General features: G+C 36.9%; 2 protein-coding genes and 1 pseudogene across 3 annotated transcripts; 2 read left to right on the plus strand and 1 right to left on the minus strand.

The window, feature by feature from the left end:
* The first annotated feature begins 9 nt into the window (after positions 1-9).
* On the plus strand, positions 10-8,866 carry LOC105132087 (mediator of RNA polymerase II transcription subunit 33B). 2 transcript variants are annotated; one of them, XM_011035377.1, is made up of 12 exons: positions 10-426; positions 522-632; positions 1,537-1,884; positions 2,089-2,408; positions 2,510-2,601; positions 3,176-3,524; positions 4,066-4,276; positions 5,318-5,432; positions 5,512-5,673; positions 6,072-6,726; positions 7,183-7,389; positions 7,746-8,866. In XM_011035377.1, the coding sequence occupies exons 1-12, from the start codon at positions 158-160 to the stop codon at positions 8,858-8,860; spliced, it is 3,954 nt and encodes a 1,317-aa protein (XP_011033679.1). In that variant the 5' UTR covers positions 10-157; the 3' UTR covers positions 8,861-8,866. The 2 variants fall into 2 exon arrangements, with proteins under 2 accessions (XP_011033679.1, XP_011033680.1); XM_011035378.1 differs by lacking the exon at positions 10-426 and having other exon boundaries at positions 544-632; positions 1,646-1,884.
* Positions 8,867-9,938: 1,072 nt separating this feature from the next.
* On the plus strand, positions 9,939-12,232 carry PAC (pale cress protein (PAC)). The gene is made up of 7 exons (XM_011035379.1): positions 9,939-10,163; positions 10,260-10,339; positions 10,447-10,641; positions 10,737-10,823; positions 10,990-11,040; positions 11,376-11,555; positions 11,718-12,232. Exons 1-7 carry the CDS (start codon positions 10,049-10,051, stop codon positions 11,949-11,951), a joined length of 942 nt encoding a protein of 313 aa, XP_011033681.1. The 5' UTR covers positions 9,939-10,048; the 3' UTR covers positions 11,952-12,232.
* An 89-nt stretch (positions 12,233-12,321) lies between these two features.
* On the minus strand, positions 12,322-16,109 carry LOC105132143 (isoamylase 2, chloroplastic-like; annotated as a pseudogene).
* Between the last annotated feature and the right edge of the window lie 288 nt (positions 16,110-16,397).

Consider the following 16,397-nt stretch of genomic DNA (forward strand, 5'->3'; position numbering starts at 1 on the left):
CTTATATTCTTGATATCCATTAAATTTCAAGTTAAAATCCCCGAAGTTCTTTCTTGATTTTGTCTCTCTCTCTCTCCCTCTCCCTCTCCTTATGATAAAGGAAAGAATAGCGTAGATCTTTGTGCTGGAAAGCAATTGATTCGAGTTGAGTTGAGATATGGCGGTGAGTAGTAGTGTATGGGACTCGGTTCTTGAACACACCATGTCAGCTCAGGTCAAGAACAGTGAGCCGCATCTATGGGCGATTCAACTCAGCTCCAGTCTCAACTCTGCAGGCGTTGATTTGCCCTCAGTGGAGCTGGCTCGCCTGTTAGTCTCTCACATCTGCTTCGATAATCACGTGCCTATCACGTGGAAGCTCCTCGAGAAGGCCCTCTCCCTCAACCTCGCCCCTCCCTTGCTCGTCCTCGCACTTCTTTCTACCAGGCAACCCATCACCTTCAATAATAATAATAATAATATTTTAATTTTATGTTAAAAGGGTTGTTTTGTTTTTGTTTAATTCTTGATGTTATCAACAGGGTTGTTCCGAATCGAAAGCTCCACCCAGCAGCTTATAGGCTGTATATGGAACTTGTTAAGAGACATGCCTTTTCTTTTTCAGCACTAATCAATGCCCAAAACTACCAAATGTGAGTTTTTTTTGGATTTCTTTGTCTCTATGAATGCATTGCTAATTATGGTTCTATGTGGTGCATTTTCTGCTACTTCTCTATATGATTCCAAATACTGGCTTTTCTTTAAAACTTGATAATGTTGTTTGGAATAGGCAGATATAGCAAGTCTTAAATTGTGTAGTCATGCAGGGTGACTTTTGTTTTTTGGTTGATGAAACCAAAATGTACTAATGAAAGAGAGATAATGACGAAGTAGTAGGAGATTTAGTAATAGTAGGCTTCGTTTTTTGGATTAAAGAGGATACTGCATCAATACCATGCTTGATTTTAACTCTCATTTGGGTTAGAAACGTGAAAGAATGAGAGTAGTTTCTCAGCCATTCTCTTACATGATGAGTTGGTTGACCTTGGTGATCGCCGTAGACAGTGGTGATTTCAGTCTTAGCACTTGAAGTGGACACATAATGGCTCTTCAAGTGGTTTCCTGATGTACTATATATCTTTTATAAAACAGTAACGTAATGCAATGTTTGAAACATAAAGGATGTCTTAAAGAAATAATTAGGAAAATTTTTTATAGTTTTGCAATGGGTCCATGCTTGCATTGTTAAGCAGATGCTTCATTAATGTTCACTCTTGGACCCAGACTTTGAATGTACTTGCTATGGATACTGTTAGGTCCTAGCAATCCTGCCAGTAGTGAATGCCTCAACCATGGAATTATAAACTTGTCTTTTTTATTTTTTCTCTTCAGCAGAATCTCTAGAAATAACTTTTGCAATAAATAATCTTTCATTTTGTACCTAACAATTAACAAAAATCATGACAGACCATCTTAATCGTGCAATTGTAGTTATTTTTTTTGGTATACTTCTAAACTTCTATAATAAATATTAATTTCATTGTGTTGCGATAACAGGACCATGAAATCAATAGATGATGTTGTTCATCTTTCCCAAATATTTGGCGTGCAATTGTGTGAACCTGGCTTTCTTCTGGTTGAATTTGTCTTTTCAATCGTGTGGCAGTTACTTGATGCTTCCTTGGATGATGAAGGGTTGCTGGAACAAAGCTTGGAAAAGAATTCTAGATGGCTGTCCAGACTGCAGGATATGGAAATAGATGGCAATGAGAACTTCAGTGAGAAGAGAAATGAGCACCATGAGGGGTTGCACAAAGTGAATACTACAATGGCTATCGAGCTAATTGAAGAGTTTTTTAAAAACAAAGTAACCTCAAGTATACTTTACTTGGCACGTCAAAACATGTAAGAAATATGCTGTGTTATGATAATTTTTACTTGTGTTTAATAGGAAAAAGTGAAACAAGCCATTAAAGTGAATTGCTATGCTCAGTATAAATGATGCCTGGCCTGGTGCAGTCTTGTGAACTGTGGGGTAGTTGCTGATAGAAATTGGAGAATCTTTTTGAATGAAACATGATTAATGAAGATCTTCTCTTATCCTTTTAGGCCCTCACATTGGGGAGGCTTCATTGAGCGATTGCAACTGCTTGTAGTGCATTCCACAGCTTTGAGAAACTCAAAACACACAACTCCAGATGCCTTTCTGCAGTTGACATCTGACACCCACAGGGTTTTGTCTCGAGAGGTCAAAACAATATCACACCATGAGTTTCACGCAGTCATGTTTTCTGGGTCACTCAAATCTTCTGTTGGTCAATGCCATGGGGCAAGTCACTCTGCAGTTTGGCTACCTATTGACCTATTTTTAGAAGACACTATGGATGGGTCACAAGTGACAACAACTAGTGCAGTAGAAAATCTTATCAGTATGAGTCATTTCTTGTGTTGTGCTGAAATCTTTTACAAACTTGTAGTGTAGAACTGTAGGTGACGAAAGAGAATTTATTGTTCCAGTTTTATGTTGCAGGTTTGGTCAAAGCTCTGCAAGCAGTCAATCATACCACATGGCATGATACTTTCCTAGGCCTGTGGATTGCAGCGTTACGGCTTGTTCAAAGGGTGGGTCCTCGTGCTAACTTGATAAAGGAACTATGGGTGTCATGTAAATTTTTTCAATTTGCTAAAATTTTTAATATCACTCCCTTTTTTATGAAAGTAGAGAAAGAACTGAGGAATCCCCAGAGCACTAATTGTTATTCACCTGCGAATATTGTCATAAGTACATCTTTTTTCATAAACAACAATTTAGTATATTTGATGCTGAACAAGGGCTTAAACCAGTGCTTCTGAAATGTGTAATGTCTTTAAACACAAACTCAAATGAGAATATAAATGACAAAGAACTCCCTCAAGTATGAGATATAGCATGCGGAGAATCACAAACAGGGAAAGAAGGCTAAGGTTTGCATGAAAATTGTATCTTTTTTAATATAAACTTGTCAAAGACAATTGCAACTTTTTTAATATACTAGTTTGAATGAGAGAATCATATGATATTAATTTTCCAGAAGCGTTGTTCTCTTTCTTCCAATGGAATTGTACCTTTTTTTGGTGCAAGGTTTGCATCAACCTGTTTTAACTTTGATTTATTTATGCATCTTTCTTAGTACTTAAACTATCTGCAATCTTTCAGGAAAGGAATACTAGTGAGGGTCTAATGCCTCGCGTTGATACAAGCTTGTCCATGTTATTGTCTATTACAACCCTTGTAGTGACTAATCTTATCGAGGAAGAGGAAAGTGAATTGATTGATGAAACGCGGCAGAACCCTGCCAATCAAAGAAAAGAAAAACTGGGGAAGCTTCAGAAGGGTCTAATTACTTCCCTACAGCTATTGGGTGATTATGAGGGTTTGTTGACTCCGCCTCAGTCAGTTAGCTCAATAGCTAATCAAGCTGCCGCAAAAGCTACAATGTTTATCTCGGGTCTCACTGTCAGAAATGGTTATAGCATGAGTATCAATGACATGCCAGTCAACTGTTGTAAGTGATTACGTTCATTAACATTGCAGTTCATATTTCTGAAGGTTGTGTTTGGTGCAGAAACAAGATAGTTCCAATACTGTCGATGAACATGTTTAACTTCCCTTGCTACCACAATGTTATAACTTGAATTGGCAGCCTGATTTTTTATTTCTGTATTTCTTATAAAGTTCCCTTGTATATGGGTTTTTCTTTTCAAAAACATTACATGAACTAATTGAACCTTTGAACTTTTTTTTTTTTCTTTTTTTATCACTCTTTTCAATTGTTGTTCGCTATTTTCTTTTTCCTCACTTCAGATTTTCGAGGGTCACAAAAACAACACAAATAGTTCATTTCTTTAAATTGAGCAATTTTTGTTCTTTAATTTTTAAAAGGTCTTGTATCTGTTGCCTTCCCAAAAATATGGTTATCCATCCTCTTCTCTTCTAGGTCTTTTCTTTTCTTTTTTTCTCAACCTGTTGACCTTCCATGCCAGTCTTTATTGTTTTTATGTGTGGCTTTGAAATGTAGTCTTCTTTTCCTTTTAATTGCTTTGCAGCTGGAAACTTGAGGCATCTCATTGTTGAGGCTTTTATTGCAAGAAATATGTTGGACACATCAGCATATTTATGGCCAGGCTATGTGAATGCTCGTGCCAACCAGGTACCTAGGGGTGTTCCCAGTCAAACAACTGGCTGGTCATCATTGATGAACGGGTCACCTTTAACCCCATCAATGATAAACATTTTGGTTTCAACTCCAGCTTCCAGGTATGCTGCCAGTGGTATACTCTTAACAACTATCACTATATTTTGATTCCTATTTTTTCCCCTTTGTTTTTTTTTCCTTTATTGCATGCATGGTGAGCATAATATAGTACTATCATTATAAATGAAACAACAGGAGTTTCCTACCTTCTTTTCACAAGAAGACTTAACATTTTGCACAATGGGTCAAATTAAATAATATAAATCACCATAATGTTTTGACTTATTTCAAGATAGCACTCTTTCCATTGGTTTTGTTTCTCATAAAAGCTCTCACATTGATTTCTTTGTAGTCTAAACCAGACCCAACTCGAGATTCTAGACTTTTTTCTTTTGAGCAAAATTGTGATTCTTCAAAGCTGCAGTGTTTTTGTATGGAATTGTTTGTTTTATTTCATTTTTGTTCTACAAGTGTTTGGACTTTTTTTAATGTTATTCATACTGTATGATTATAGTAAACTTGATCTAACCAGCTTCATAATTTTCATGCTGCTATGTTAGTAGTCAGAAAAATTATAGTTGAGAGAACGTGTATGTTGAATCCTTAGGTGGTGTTTCTCTTCAGACGCCAGATTTTTGGAGAATCAATCACTATTTTTTGTTGTCTAAACTTAGTAATTAGCATGTAGAAATTAGCTCTTGATGTCATTATATTATTGACTGGTGATGCTATTCTATGAATGCCTTAAAAGAGGCTGGTCCAAGATGTGCTTTGTGTTTTATTATGTTGACAGATGCCATATTGGAGGTATTTGAAGTTTGGCATGTCCTGTGTACAATTAAGTTGAGAGCTTGTATGATTTATGAATTGTCCTCCATAATGATGTTATTACACACTAGGAAAGATTCAAACTGCTGTATGTGTATACCATAAAGGTCGTAGCTGTCTTGTTCAAAATGCAATTCCCTAATCTCTTTAACTGGTCCCAGTCATGCCATTCTTTTTCCTGAAGCCAGGCATGCCATACTCTCTCTCTCTCTCTCTCTCTCTCTTGTATTTACCCAGTGATATGGAAACTGAGTTTAAGATGGATTTGATGGAAGCTTACCAGAGGTCGAGAAAATATACGAGATTGCAGTCAATGGTTCTGGTGATGAGAAGATATCTGCTGCTGCTATTCTTTGTGGAGCCTCTTTTGTTCGTGGTTGGAATATACAGGTAATGATCTGGAAGCCCACCCCCCACCATAGTCCCCTCTCCAGTTGAAATTATTGATTATTTCTACTTTTGTTTACAGGAACATACAATTCTTTTCATCATAAATTTGCTGTCGCCTCCAGTTCCTGCCGATCACTCTGGGACTGAGAGTCACTTGATAAATTATGCTCTACTTTTAAATGTTCTTCTCGTTGGAATATCATCTGTGGATTGCGTGCAGATTTTGTCCTTACATGGTTTGGTGGGTTGAATTTTAACAACACGTCTTTTGCTGTCTAGTGTCTGTGTGTGTAATGCATGTCATTTGCTGACTGGTGCCCTTGTGTCCTTTTTCACATAGAGGAGAAATTTATGAAGTTCTTGAAGAGGTCATCTAATGAAGAGTTTGTCAGGATGGAATATAGAGGGTTCCAATATGCATGGAAACTAAGAAATTATGCCTTTATTTGATTTTGTGAACTAATAAATCATGATGCTGGTCGGAATGCATGGAAGAGAAAATCAATGCAAAAAGCCTAACTGAAATCGAAGATTAGTGCAAAAGGTTAATAGGAATTAAAGAGAAGAACCAAATTGGGAAAATAAATGGAAAATTGTAGTTGTTTTGCCTATGAATTGATGTTCAAAATCTGTTGGCAGGTTCCACTACTTGCTGGTGCATTGATGCCCATCTGTGAGGCCTTTGGCTCCGCTGTTCCTGAGGTCTCTTGGACCCTTCCTCCAACAGGGGAAGAACTTTCTTGTCATGCAGTGTTTTCTAATGCATTTACACTTCTGCTGAGATTGTGGAGATTTGATCATTCACCTATTGATCATGTGTTGGGAGACATACCACCAGTGGGATCCCATCTAAGCCCTGAATACCTCTTACTTGTACGGAATTCCCTATTAGCGTCCTTTGGAACTTCAACTAGGAGTCAACTCAGACTTAGGAGATACTCAAAAATCTTGAGTCTGTCTGTAGAACCAGTATTCATGGATTCTTTCCCGAAGTTGAAACTCTGGTACAGAAAACATCTGGAATGTATTGCTTCTACCTTTTCTGGCCTTGTACATGGGACTCCTGTTCACCAGATTGTTGATGCACTCCTCAATTTGATGTTCAGAAGGATAAATAAAGGCGTTCAGCCTTCGACTTCTGGAAGCAGTCTTTCTTCTGGCCCTGGTGCTGAAGATGCTCAAGCTAGACTTAAAATACCCGCATGGGATATCTTAGAAGCAACTCCATTTGCACTTGATGCTGCTCTGACAGCCTGTGCCCATGGAAGACTCTCTCCCCGTGAACTGGCTACAGGTTTGCACACTTTGCTCAATGTTTCATTCTGTCAATTTAAGTCTATATGGTTTGAGATCAGTTGGCAAGCATGTGAGGAAGAAGTCAGTGTCTTGGGGGAAAATATTGAAGCTATGTCAAGCGTACTGTTTTGCTATATGTGAGAAATAAATGTGAACAAGCTTTATAAGTAGGAGAGTTGATGTTACTGGGATCTTAAAATGGTTTAACTTTTCCCCTATTCTTTTAAAACTCAACACTGTAATCCCTTTGTGGCTAATGGGGCATATTGGAGCAGAGGATGGTATAGAGGGATTTAGTTTCACATTATCATAAATCATCAAATGATTATATTGTTGGTTTGAACGTGAAAAAACTAAAGTTTAGTTGTACTAAAACTTCAAAAATAAATCATCCCTAATTACCATATGCCCATTCAAATCTATTTATGCCTGCTCTTGTTATGACTTATGACAGGGCTTAAAGATCTTGCTGATTTTCTGCCAGCATCTTTGGCCACCATTGTAAGCTATTTTTCAGCTGAAGTTACACGGGGCATATGGAAGCCAGCTTCTATGAATGGAACTGATTGGCCAAGCCCAGCTGCAAATTTATCCTCTGTTGAGCAACAGATAAAGAAAATACTGGCTGCCACTGGTGTTGATGTCCCAAGCCTTTCTGTAGGTAATCCTTTGTCATACTGATTACCGTTCCTTTTTTTTTTTTGTTTTAAGGCTATGAAGGGTTTTCAGTTCTTGATAGAGGTAAAATTCTTCATGTACATTCCTTTGAATGCTTAGTTAAAACAAACCACAATGATCTGTATTTTGTAGATCAATAGCTACACTCTTACAGTTTTAGGATTTCGTATCCTTTTATTAGATGTCATCTGTCAAGGTCATTCATGTGTCAGACCTAGAGATCCTCATATCATGATGAAGCAGGAAGAATGAGTATACAGAAGTTGCGTTTAAATTTTTTCAAGGGAATTTTTAGAAAAACAAAATCCATTAACAAGGTCTCAAAACTTGTCCTTGCAGGGGGTACTCTGGCTACACTTCCTTTGCCATTAGCTGCCCTAGTAAGCCTCACAATTACTTATAAATTGGACAAAATGTCTGAAAGGTTCCTCACCCTGATTGGCCCAGCCGTGAATGCCCTTGCTGCTGGTTGCTGGCCATGCATGCCCATTATAGCCGCTTTATGGGCACAGAAGGTTAAGCGTTGGAGTGACCACCTTGTGTTCTCTGCTTCTCGTACTGTATTCCACCATAATAGTGATGCTGTAGTTCAGCTTCTGAAGAGTTGCTTCACATCCACTCTTGGTTTAAGCCCCTCACACATTTCCAGCAATGGTGGTGTGGGTGCCCTTTTAGGTCACGGGTTTGGCCCCCACTTTTCTGGTGGGATCTCTCCTGTTGCCCCTGGAATTCTCTACTTACGAGTGCACCGATCTGTCAGAGATGTCATGTTTATGGCAGAAGAAATTCTCTCGCTTCTAATGCATTCTGTTAGAGATATTGCAAGCAGTGTGTTGCCTAAAGGGGCAATGGAGAAATTGAAGAAAAGCAAACATGGGATGCGATATGGGGAAGTTTCTCTTGCTGCAGCAATGACACGTGTCAAGCTTGCAGCTTCACTTGGAGCTTCTTTAGTTTGGGTTTCTGGCGGATTAAGTTTGGTTCAATCTTTGATTAATGAAACCTTACCCTCTTGGTTTATATCAGTCCATGGGTTGGAGCAGGAAGGTGGAGAATCTGGAGGTATGGTTGCAATGCTAAGGGGTTTTGCACTTGCATACTTGGCAATGTTTTGTGGGACATTTGCATGGGGTGTGGACTCAGAATCAGCATCATCAAAAAAACGGCCAACAGTGCTCAAAGCTCACTTAGAATTTCTGGCAAGTGCTCTAGAGGGGAAAATATCGCTTGGTTGTGATTGGGCTACTGCATGGGCGTATGCATCCGGGTTTGTGTGCTTGATGGTGGCTTGCACACCAAAATGGGTGCTTGAGGTTGATGTGGATGTATTGAAGAGGTTGAGCAAGGGGCTGAGGCAATGGAACGAGGAAGAACTGGCTGTGGCCTTGCTGGGACTAGGTGGAGTTGGTACAATGGGCGCAGCAGCTGAACTGATTATTGAAACCGGATTGTAAATTTTGTCGGAAGCATCCAAGCTTGAATGCTAATTAGAACTTATTTTTGGGATCCTTCTCTGGTAGAGCCAGGTGGGTTGCTGGGTTCGGTTCGGTTGAGTTCAGTCTTAGAGAAGAATCTTTAAAGCTACTAACATCTCTGGTTTTGTTTCTCAGTATAAAAAGCTCCTTTTCAAACAAGTTCCATAGGAAATTAGGATCGATGCTGTTGTATATTCGTCATCAGGGAAATATATATATATATATATATATATATATATATATATATATATATATATATATATATATATATATATATTTCTCAACTTTGTTTTACTCTCGGTACCCCAGTCTATGTTTATATACCAATCCTCTTCGTAGTTTTGAGTTTGTTATCTTAATTATTATTTTTTCTATTTAAGCAGTAATTCTTAGATTTAGAAACGTCTTCTAATCTTAATTATCCTTTTGGATCTGCTTAATCTATTTGTTAGCTGAGTCATGGCATCTATCATATAGTTATTTTTTTATGTAATTAATCTATAATCGTGTGCCGTTTAATTGGTTGTGAGAAGGAATTTAATCTTTTAATCTCGATATATAAAAATTGACTTAAAATATTACTAACCATTTAAGCCAAAATGAACAAAAACTACTAAAAGAAAGTAACTTATAAGACACTGCAGAGCAGGGCCATCAAGTAATGGGTTAATGGTACATTTGGTCTCTCTATTTTAAACTTTGTCTTGATTTAGCCCCCCTGGTCCCATGTCATTCCTCACTCTCATTCATGTAATTGTGGAATGATTATTTTCATCTATGTGCTCAAGAGTGTAAGCTGGTGGTTAGTAAAAATACAAGGAAACTTGGGAGACAATCTGAAAAGAAAATATGTCAACAAAATCTGTTTGATTTTAGATAAATTACTTGTGCTATCCAAATTTTTAATTTAACACTTGATTGTAAACTCAAAATCTTACCCATATGCACACGTGCAAGTCGATACGGGGGGCTAAATGACCAAAATAGAAAAGTGCAAGGATTGGTATGTTTAAGATTTTAGTGGATTGATTGAAAATATTAAAATCAGTGTATAAAGAAAAAAAAGAAAAAAAAAGAAACTTCGGAGTGCCCTTGTAATTTACTCTGAGACATCTCGCTTTATCCTTTTGAGCCCGACCGCGTTGTCTGTCTGATTCTAACAAGGGGATGGAGGCCAAGGTGTTACTGCTAACATGCACGCCGCCTCTCTTGCCATCTATTCCGTTTCAAGCTAATATGCGCACTGTCTACTTCAAGCTCAGAAGCCTAAGCTGCTGCGCAGGTTAGTCTTGATCTTCCTATTATCTGCTCAGGTTAAAGATTCCAAGTTTTGGGTTTAGTTTTGATGTAGTTTCTTTCTTGTAATAACAATGAAAAGCTATGAGAAAGAGCACAGCCAAGATCAAAGAAGGAGAAGAGCAACTTCTTGACGGAATGCCGAAGGAGTATTATGATGAGGTACGTACCTACCTTTTTATCCTTGAAGTTTGATAATTTCTTGACGTGGGTCAATTAGATTAGCGCAAAAGGTTGGAATTTTAGTGATTAAAAAGTTAACTGGGTAGGAATGGCAAGCCCAACAACGAGAAAAGACCAAGGAGTTAGAAAGACTACGTAAACAAGAAGATGATGAAGAAGAAAGGATGGTTGAAAACTATCGTGAAATTGGTATACGGTTGAAGGGGTATCCTGAAGAAGATGTTAAGAAAGCAAAGAAACTGGTTTCAAGCTTTATCAGAGCTGAAGAAGAAGTAGAAGAGGTAATTAAAGACCGTCTGCGCGCACTTCTTTGAGTGATAGCATTCTCGTTGGTAATTAATTTTTGATGGCTGTTAGTTAAACTGATTTTATGCAGAAAATTGAGGAAGCTGCTGAGAAAGGAGAACTCACTGAACTTGTTCTAATGGTCATATGGAATCGCCTTGATCTTGCTCGGCGCGATGTGAGTGGTTATATATGCTACATATATTTCTTTGGCTTATAATCTTTTTGCGTAAAGATTGACCTTGGTGAATGGTGTGCTCGTTACAATTACATGCTCCATGCCTGCTGTATAAGCTTATGTGTGCGAGATCAATATTGATAAAGTTATTGATATGCTTTTCTAGGATGAAAAGGATGCTATTCGAAGTCTTGATCTTTTGTACAGAAGAGTTGAGGTATGCAATTTTTCGTAAAGCATGTAATAGCTGAAGGGATTGGTTTCGATGTGGAATTGTGCATGTGATTTTTTTGGTTTAGAACTTCTGTAGAAAACTTCAGAAAATAATTGCTAAAGGTTAATCAGCACCTATACAATCAGCTCCTTAACGGGCAATATTTTATTGCGAGGAATTTGCAAAATAAGCGGCCAAGTAAATGAGCTGCTTCTGTCTATAAATGCACTACACTTCCAATTCCCTTTTGATTTGGAGTTGTAACTTTCTTATACCTTCAGCTGTTTTTGAGTTTCTTGCTTTCTTGTTTACCTAAAAGAATCACACAACATATTTAGACAGAGATTCTGAAACGAGAGGCTACTCCTGCCATGAGACTGCTGAATGATCTTTTGAATATGCACGATGGATTTAATGATGCTGAATGGATGAAAGAATGCAGAAAACGCATGATTGATACCTTTCCACGGGAGGACCCATTTAGCATTCTTGCTCCACCTGGGTTTGACATTGATCAGGTATAAGACAAGTCATCCAAATTTCATGGCTTAAGATTTTGCATATTTTATGATAGACACAGCTAGCATTTATGTTTTTTTCCTTTCATCGATCTAGAAGTGCACTTAATTGTTCTGTTTCAAACAAATTATATTGATATGGCCAGTTTCTCTTTCCATCAGCATGCAGGGCCAGTAAGACCACCACTAGAAGCTGATGATATTCTCTTGAGGGTGGATTTTGTAAGAGAGGTTGATGCTTTGCTTAAAGAGGTTCGGCAAGAACAACGTGAAGAGCAGAATGTAGATGGGTTTGATCCTGAATCTGTTGCAATCAAACTGAAGCAACAGGAGAAGCAAAGAACAATACACAAAGTAGAAGCTCTGCTAGACCTGGCCATTAGTTTGAAATGGTAGCCACATACTTCGTTGTTTTCTGGAAAAGCTCAGGGAAAAGAAAAACAACGAGACCTCCTGTCTTTTGGATTGTGTCTACCTCTAAACCAATGACGTGATAACGAGTACCATAATCAATGAACTTAAAGCACAGCTTGTATCCATAGGTCGATGTAACTATAATGGAAGAATAGTTATATTTGTACTAAATGAAGATTTGTCAAGGGACCTTGTGTTCACAGACATTCATTTGGAGTTTAATATACATGATGGTAGGGATTCTTCCTGAAAATTGAAGCTTTATCTTACCATTTAAATATCCATTTTGAGCCTTGCTACATTATCTACGTTTCCTCTTAATCTCTTGTAAATTTATAGTTCTCAATTAAAAATGAATTGGCTTGCAAAACACCAGGCATGCTCCTGTATAGCTTCTTGGCTTCACTGCTTTCAAATGAAGCAAAAGGTGAGCGCGAAACGGATCTACAGGAACATGCAGTTGTAGCCTGGGGGTTGCCATAATTAGATTTTTTAACGAAAGGTAAAAAGAACTACAAATAATATTTTCATTTAAGGAAACAAAAGGTATGCACTCGCTGTGTTGGAAAGACATCCTTATTTTCTGCATTTCCATCCCATATAAAATTACTCTACAACACACGAGCCCTGATCCTATATTTGCAAATGTTTCCGTGCAGAAGAAAATGAGGAAGAGGGAAGGCCTCAACGATCATGGATGTTGGCTTCAAGTAGTATGCAGCTGTGAGATTTCATTTCACGAGACTGCTAAATGACAGGTTCAGCACCATTTGAGAAGAACCCTGAGAATGGAAGAACTGGATGAACCAAGCGATGCCATGCCATCCCTTCAGGGATTTCAGGTAGAGGGACACTCTGAATGTCCTGCTGCAATGAAAGCAATGAACATGTCACCCTCTAAAAGGGAAGATTCTGAGCTCAATCCGTTCTCTGGTTTGTCAACCTTCAACGTCGTGACAAGGAACTTGCAGGATAGACCCTCCCATCTTGGTGGATTCTGATCAATTCCATGCCATTTAATACTTTCTTCCTTCATAAAGCTCCACTGATCAATTTCATGCCAGTTAGTTCTTTCTTCCTTCATAAAGCTCCTCTTCTGAAGGTCACTTCTCATTCTCAACGAACTAAAAAATGAGATGAACTAAGTAGTTTGAATACCAAAACCCTTTAATAACGCATGCCAATTAAAAGGTTTTCTGTAACCACATGAACTGGAACCACCAGAAGATTGGCCGTATTCAACTCCCATGTTAAGAACAGGAACACCTAGTGAAACAAATAAAACAAAGAGGTATTTACGGATTTGTTTCTAGTCGTTTTTCAAGGATAGTGGTTCTTTTGGGTCATTCTTCTCCACAATTCCAGCTTAATTCTGAAGCTAACTCACTGCCACTGAAACTGACCATGTCAACAACAGGAATGGTGGTTTTAGCCCATCTCTTCCAATGAGGAAAGGTGGTTTCCTGTGGCTCCAGGTCTCTGGGATCCCAACAATCTGGAATGATCTTCGTCTTTGAGAGCAATGGATCCAAGGCTATTGCTTCAACCACGAGAGGAAGAGACAATTATTCACCACCAAACGACCTCAACAAAGATGAGGCATTTATGAAACAAAACCCATCTATGTGAAACTCAGTAACCCAGTGCTGAAGACTCTTAAACCATCCTTTGGACAATAGGATAAATTACAGTCCAAAGCATGTTATGATCCAAATCCGTAGCACTGATAGTGTAATAGTCGGATGATTCATCAGTTCCTTGTAAAGCGCCAGCAGTATGGGTGAAAACAACTTACAGCGAAACTTCTATCCCATTGGCATGCAATTTCCTCACCATCTCTTTTATTGACAAAACGGCAGCCACAGAGCGACTACGTAAAGGTTTGATGGTTAAAAGAAATGACATGGAAAGTACGGCCCCTTTTACTCATCAAATGGAAATGATCGGCTCTAATGGGACATCGTTCACACCAAGATCTTTAAAATGACAACTTCTCAGTCAAACCAGCGAAGGTACCCGCAGCATCACTGGATATCTGACTAGAGCTGTTTTCCGTAAAACGCATCGCATACACCCGATAAACAACTAGTTTCTCCATTACCAAGTTACAGTGTACTGTTTTCCGGTCAGTTGGTTGACCGGAGGTAATGTTGATATTTAATTTATTAATAAAAAATTATTTATTTTTAATAATTATTAAATATTTGATTGATAAATATAATATTTAATTAATAATTTTAGAGTAAAGATAAAGTTTTTTAATAAAAATAATTTACAACTGAAATTATAAAATTATTATAATTATAAAATTTCTATTCTATATATTTATGGATAATGTTATGTTAATATTGTATATTAATTAGACATTTTAAGATTTGTACATGTTATTTTTTTATCTATAAAAATAAATAATTATTTTTATAAATTAAGATATAAATAATATCATTAATATGTAGTTATTTATTAAATAATATTTACACTAAATTAACCTATATAAAAATTTTATGTTGAATAATTACATGAAAATTATATAAACAATTATTAAATTATTTTATATATAAAACATATATTTAGTTATTTATCAAATATTATATTTTGATCTTATTATATATATTCTAATAAAAAATAAAAAATAAATAAATATTAGATATAACAAAAATTATATAAATATATTTAAATAACTATAAAAGAAGTTATCATTCTAAATAAATTTAAAAAATAATTTATTTATTTTTAAATAATATTAATTATAAATTTATCTATAAAGTGAAATAAAATCTGAAATAAATTTTATATTTTATTGAAAATAAATTAAAAATTATTAAAAATAAATAAAATTTAACAAGATAAACACTCTTTAATATCCAGGATGGAATCAATGAAAATTTTAGCATATGGATCCGGAAGAACACGTTCTGCATCGAATTTAGCTCTGTCGCTCTGAAGAGTAGCTCCTTTGCATTGATAACCATAGCTCGTAGAGCGTGTTTGAGAGTGTGGTTTTCAAAATGCTTTTCATTCAAAAAAGTGTACCAATAATATTTTTTTTATTTTTTAAAAATCATTTTTAAAATCAGCATATCAAAATGATTTAAAAATATTAAAAACATATTAGTTTAAAGCAAAAAAAAAAATTCAAATTTTTTCGGAAGAGCCTTTCAAATGCAGTGTCAAACACCCTCGTAAAGGTCCAAGCACTCTCCACTAGGGGTGATCATTTTCGGTTCGGTTTGGTTTTTATAAAAAAAAAGTTACCAAACCGAAAAAAAAAATTGAAAAAAAAACTGAAACCGAACCGAAACCGGGTCAAACTGATCGGTTTCGGGTCGATTTTTTGGGGGAAAAACGGATCAAATTGGTTTGGCTCGATTTTTCTCAGTTTTTCCGGTTTAGCTCAGTTTTGACTCTGTTTTTTTCGGTTTCGGTTCGGTTCGGGTTTTCGGTTATGAAACCGAACCGAACCGGCCTATTTTTTCAAAATTTTAATTGGTTTAATTGGTTTTTTTTTCGATTCGGTTTTTTCGATTATTTTTTTTTCAGTTTTCTCTATTTAATCAGTTTTTCGGTTTTTTTGCTCACCACTACTCTCCAGTGAGGCATGAGCGTGGTGTAAAGTATTTTTTTAATTTAGAAATACATTAATTTTTTAAAAAATATTTTTAATTTTAGTAAATGATATAAAAAATAAAAAAATTATTTTTTAAAAATTTTAAAATTTTTAAGTACATAATTTAAAGCTGTTTCCAAACACCCCTTCAAAATGGATCTAGATCAAGCTCTAGGGCCGGCCCTTGCGATGTACTATCATCATACAAGCAGAGAACGCAACCCGCTGCATTTCCTGAAAAAGAAGAAGAAGCAAGATTCATAGAACCATCAGTACAAAAGGAAACACCCAGAGGAGCAGGATATCCGGGATCAAATCCAACCGGAACACTAAAATTGGCCTTGCTACGGTTCCTGATTTCCGCGCCACTCGATTTGAGTTTGAGCAGAAATTAGCCTGAAACCGAACTCAATAGCAAACCTACGAACAGTCTCCTGTATGAACGGGGTCTTTATGGCCCTGGCATCAGAGGATGGATCAAAAGGCATGAAGCACGACGAATCAGACGTGTATATGCCGCCCCAAATAAGCATCAGTCTAACATTATCACTAGCACCCAATTATATAAGTTGATAATTTCTTCCGTTGGTCAACTGATTTATTGCTTGCTTGAAGTAAACAACATCTGATCAGCAGGCTGAGAAGAAACTCTGGATCTAGCAAAAAAAGACTCTTGAACCTCCCTCCACATCCATCATCCCAAACCCTACTGTGGGCGTGGCTTTTTTTTCTTTTCTTCTGCAGACATAATGAACAGATGCAGATGATTCCATGAGTTACAGAAGCATGATGGGGCTGTTGCAAGTAAGGTAGAGAGCTGC

This window comes from Populus euphratica, unplaced genomic scaffold (genome assembly GCF_000495115.2).
Source record: "Populus euphratica unplaced genomic scaffold, PopEup_1.0 scaffold26.1, whole genome shotgun sequence".
NCBI lineage: Eukaryota > Viridiplantae > Streptophyta > Magnoliopsida > Malpighiales > Salicaceae > Populus > Populus euphratica.

Bases quoted from the DNA above. Each gene is read 5' to 3' on its own strand.
- PAC (XM_011035379.1), top strand. From the start codon at position 10,049: ATGGAGGCCAAGGTGTTACTGCTAACATGCACGCCGCCTCTCTTGCCA. The intron at 10,642-10,736 runs GTAATTAAAGAC...GATTTTATGCAG, and splicing joins CTGAAGAAGAAGTAGAAGAG to AAAATTGAGGAAGCTGCTGA. The intron at 11,556-11,717 runs GTATAAGACAAG...TCTTTCCATCAG, and splicing joins CTGGGTTTGACATTGATCAG to CATGCAGGGCCAGTAAGACC.
- LOC105132087 (XM_011035377.1), top strand. From the start codon at position 158: ATGGCGGTGAGTAGTAGTGTATGGGACTCGGTTCTTGAACACACCATG. The intron at 427-521 runs GCAACCCATCAC...TGTTATCAACAG, and splicing joins CTCGCACTTCTTTCTACCAG to GGTTGTTCCGAATCGAAAGC. The intron at 1,885-2,088 runs GTAAGAAATATG...TTATCCTTTTAG, and splicing joins TACTTGGCACGTCAAAACAT to GCCCTCACATTGGGGAGGCT.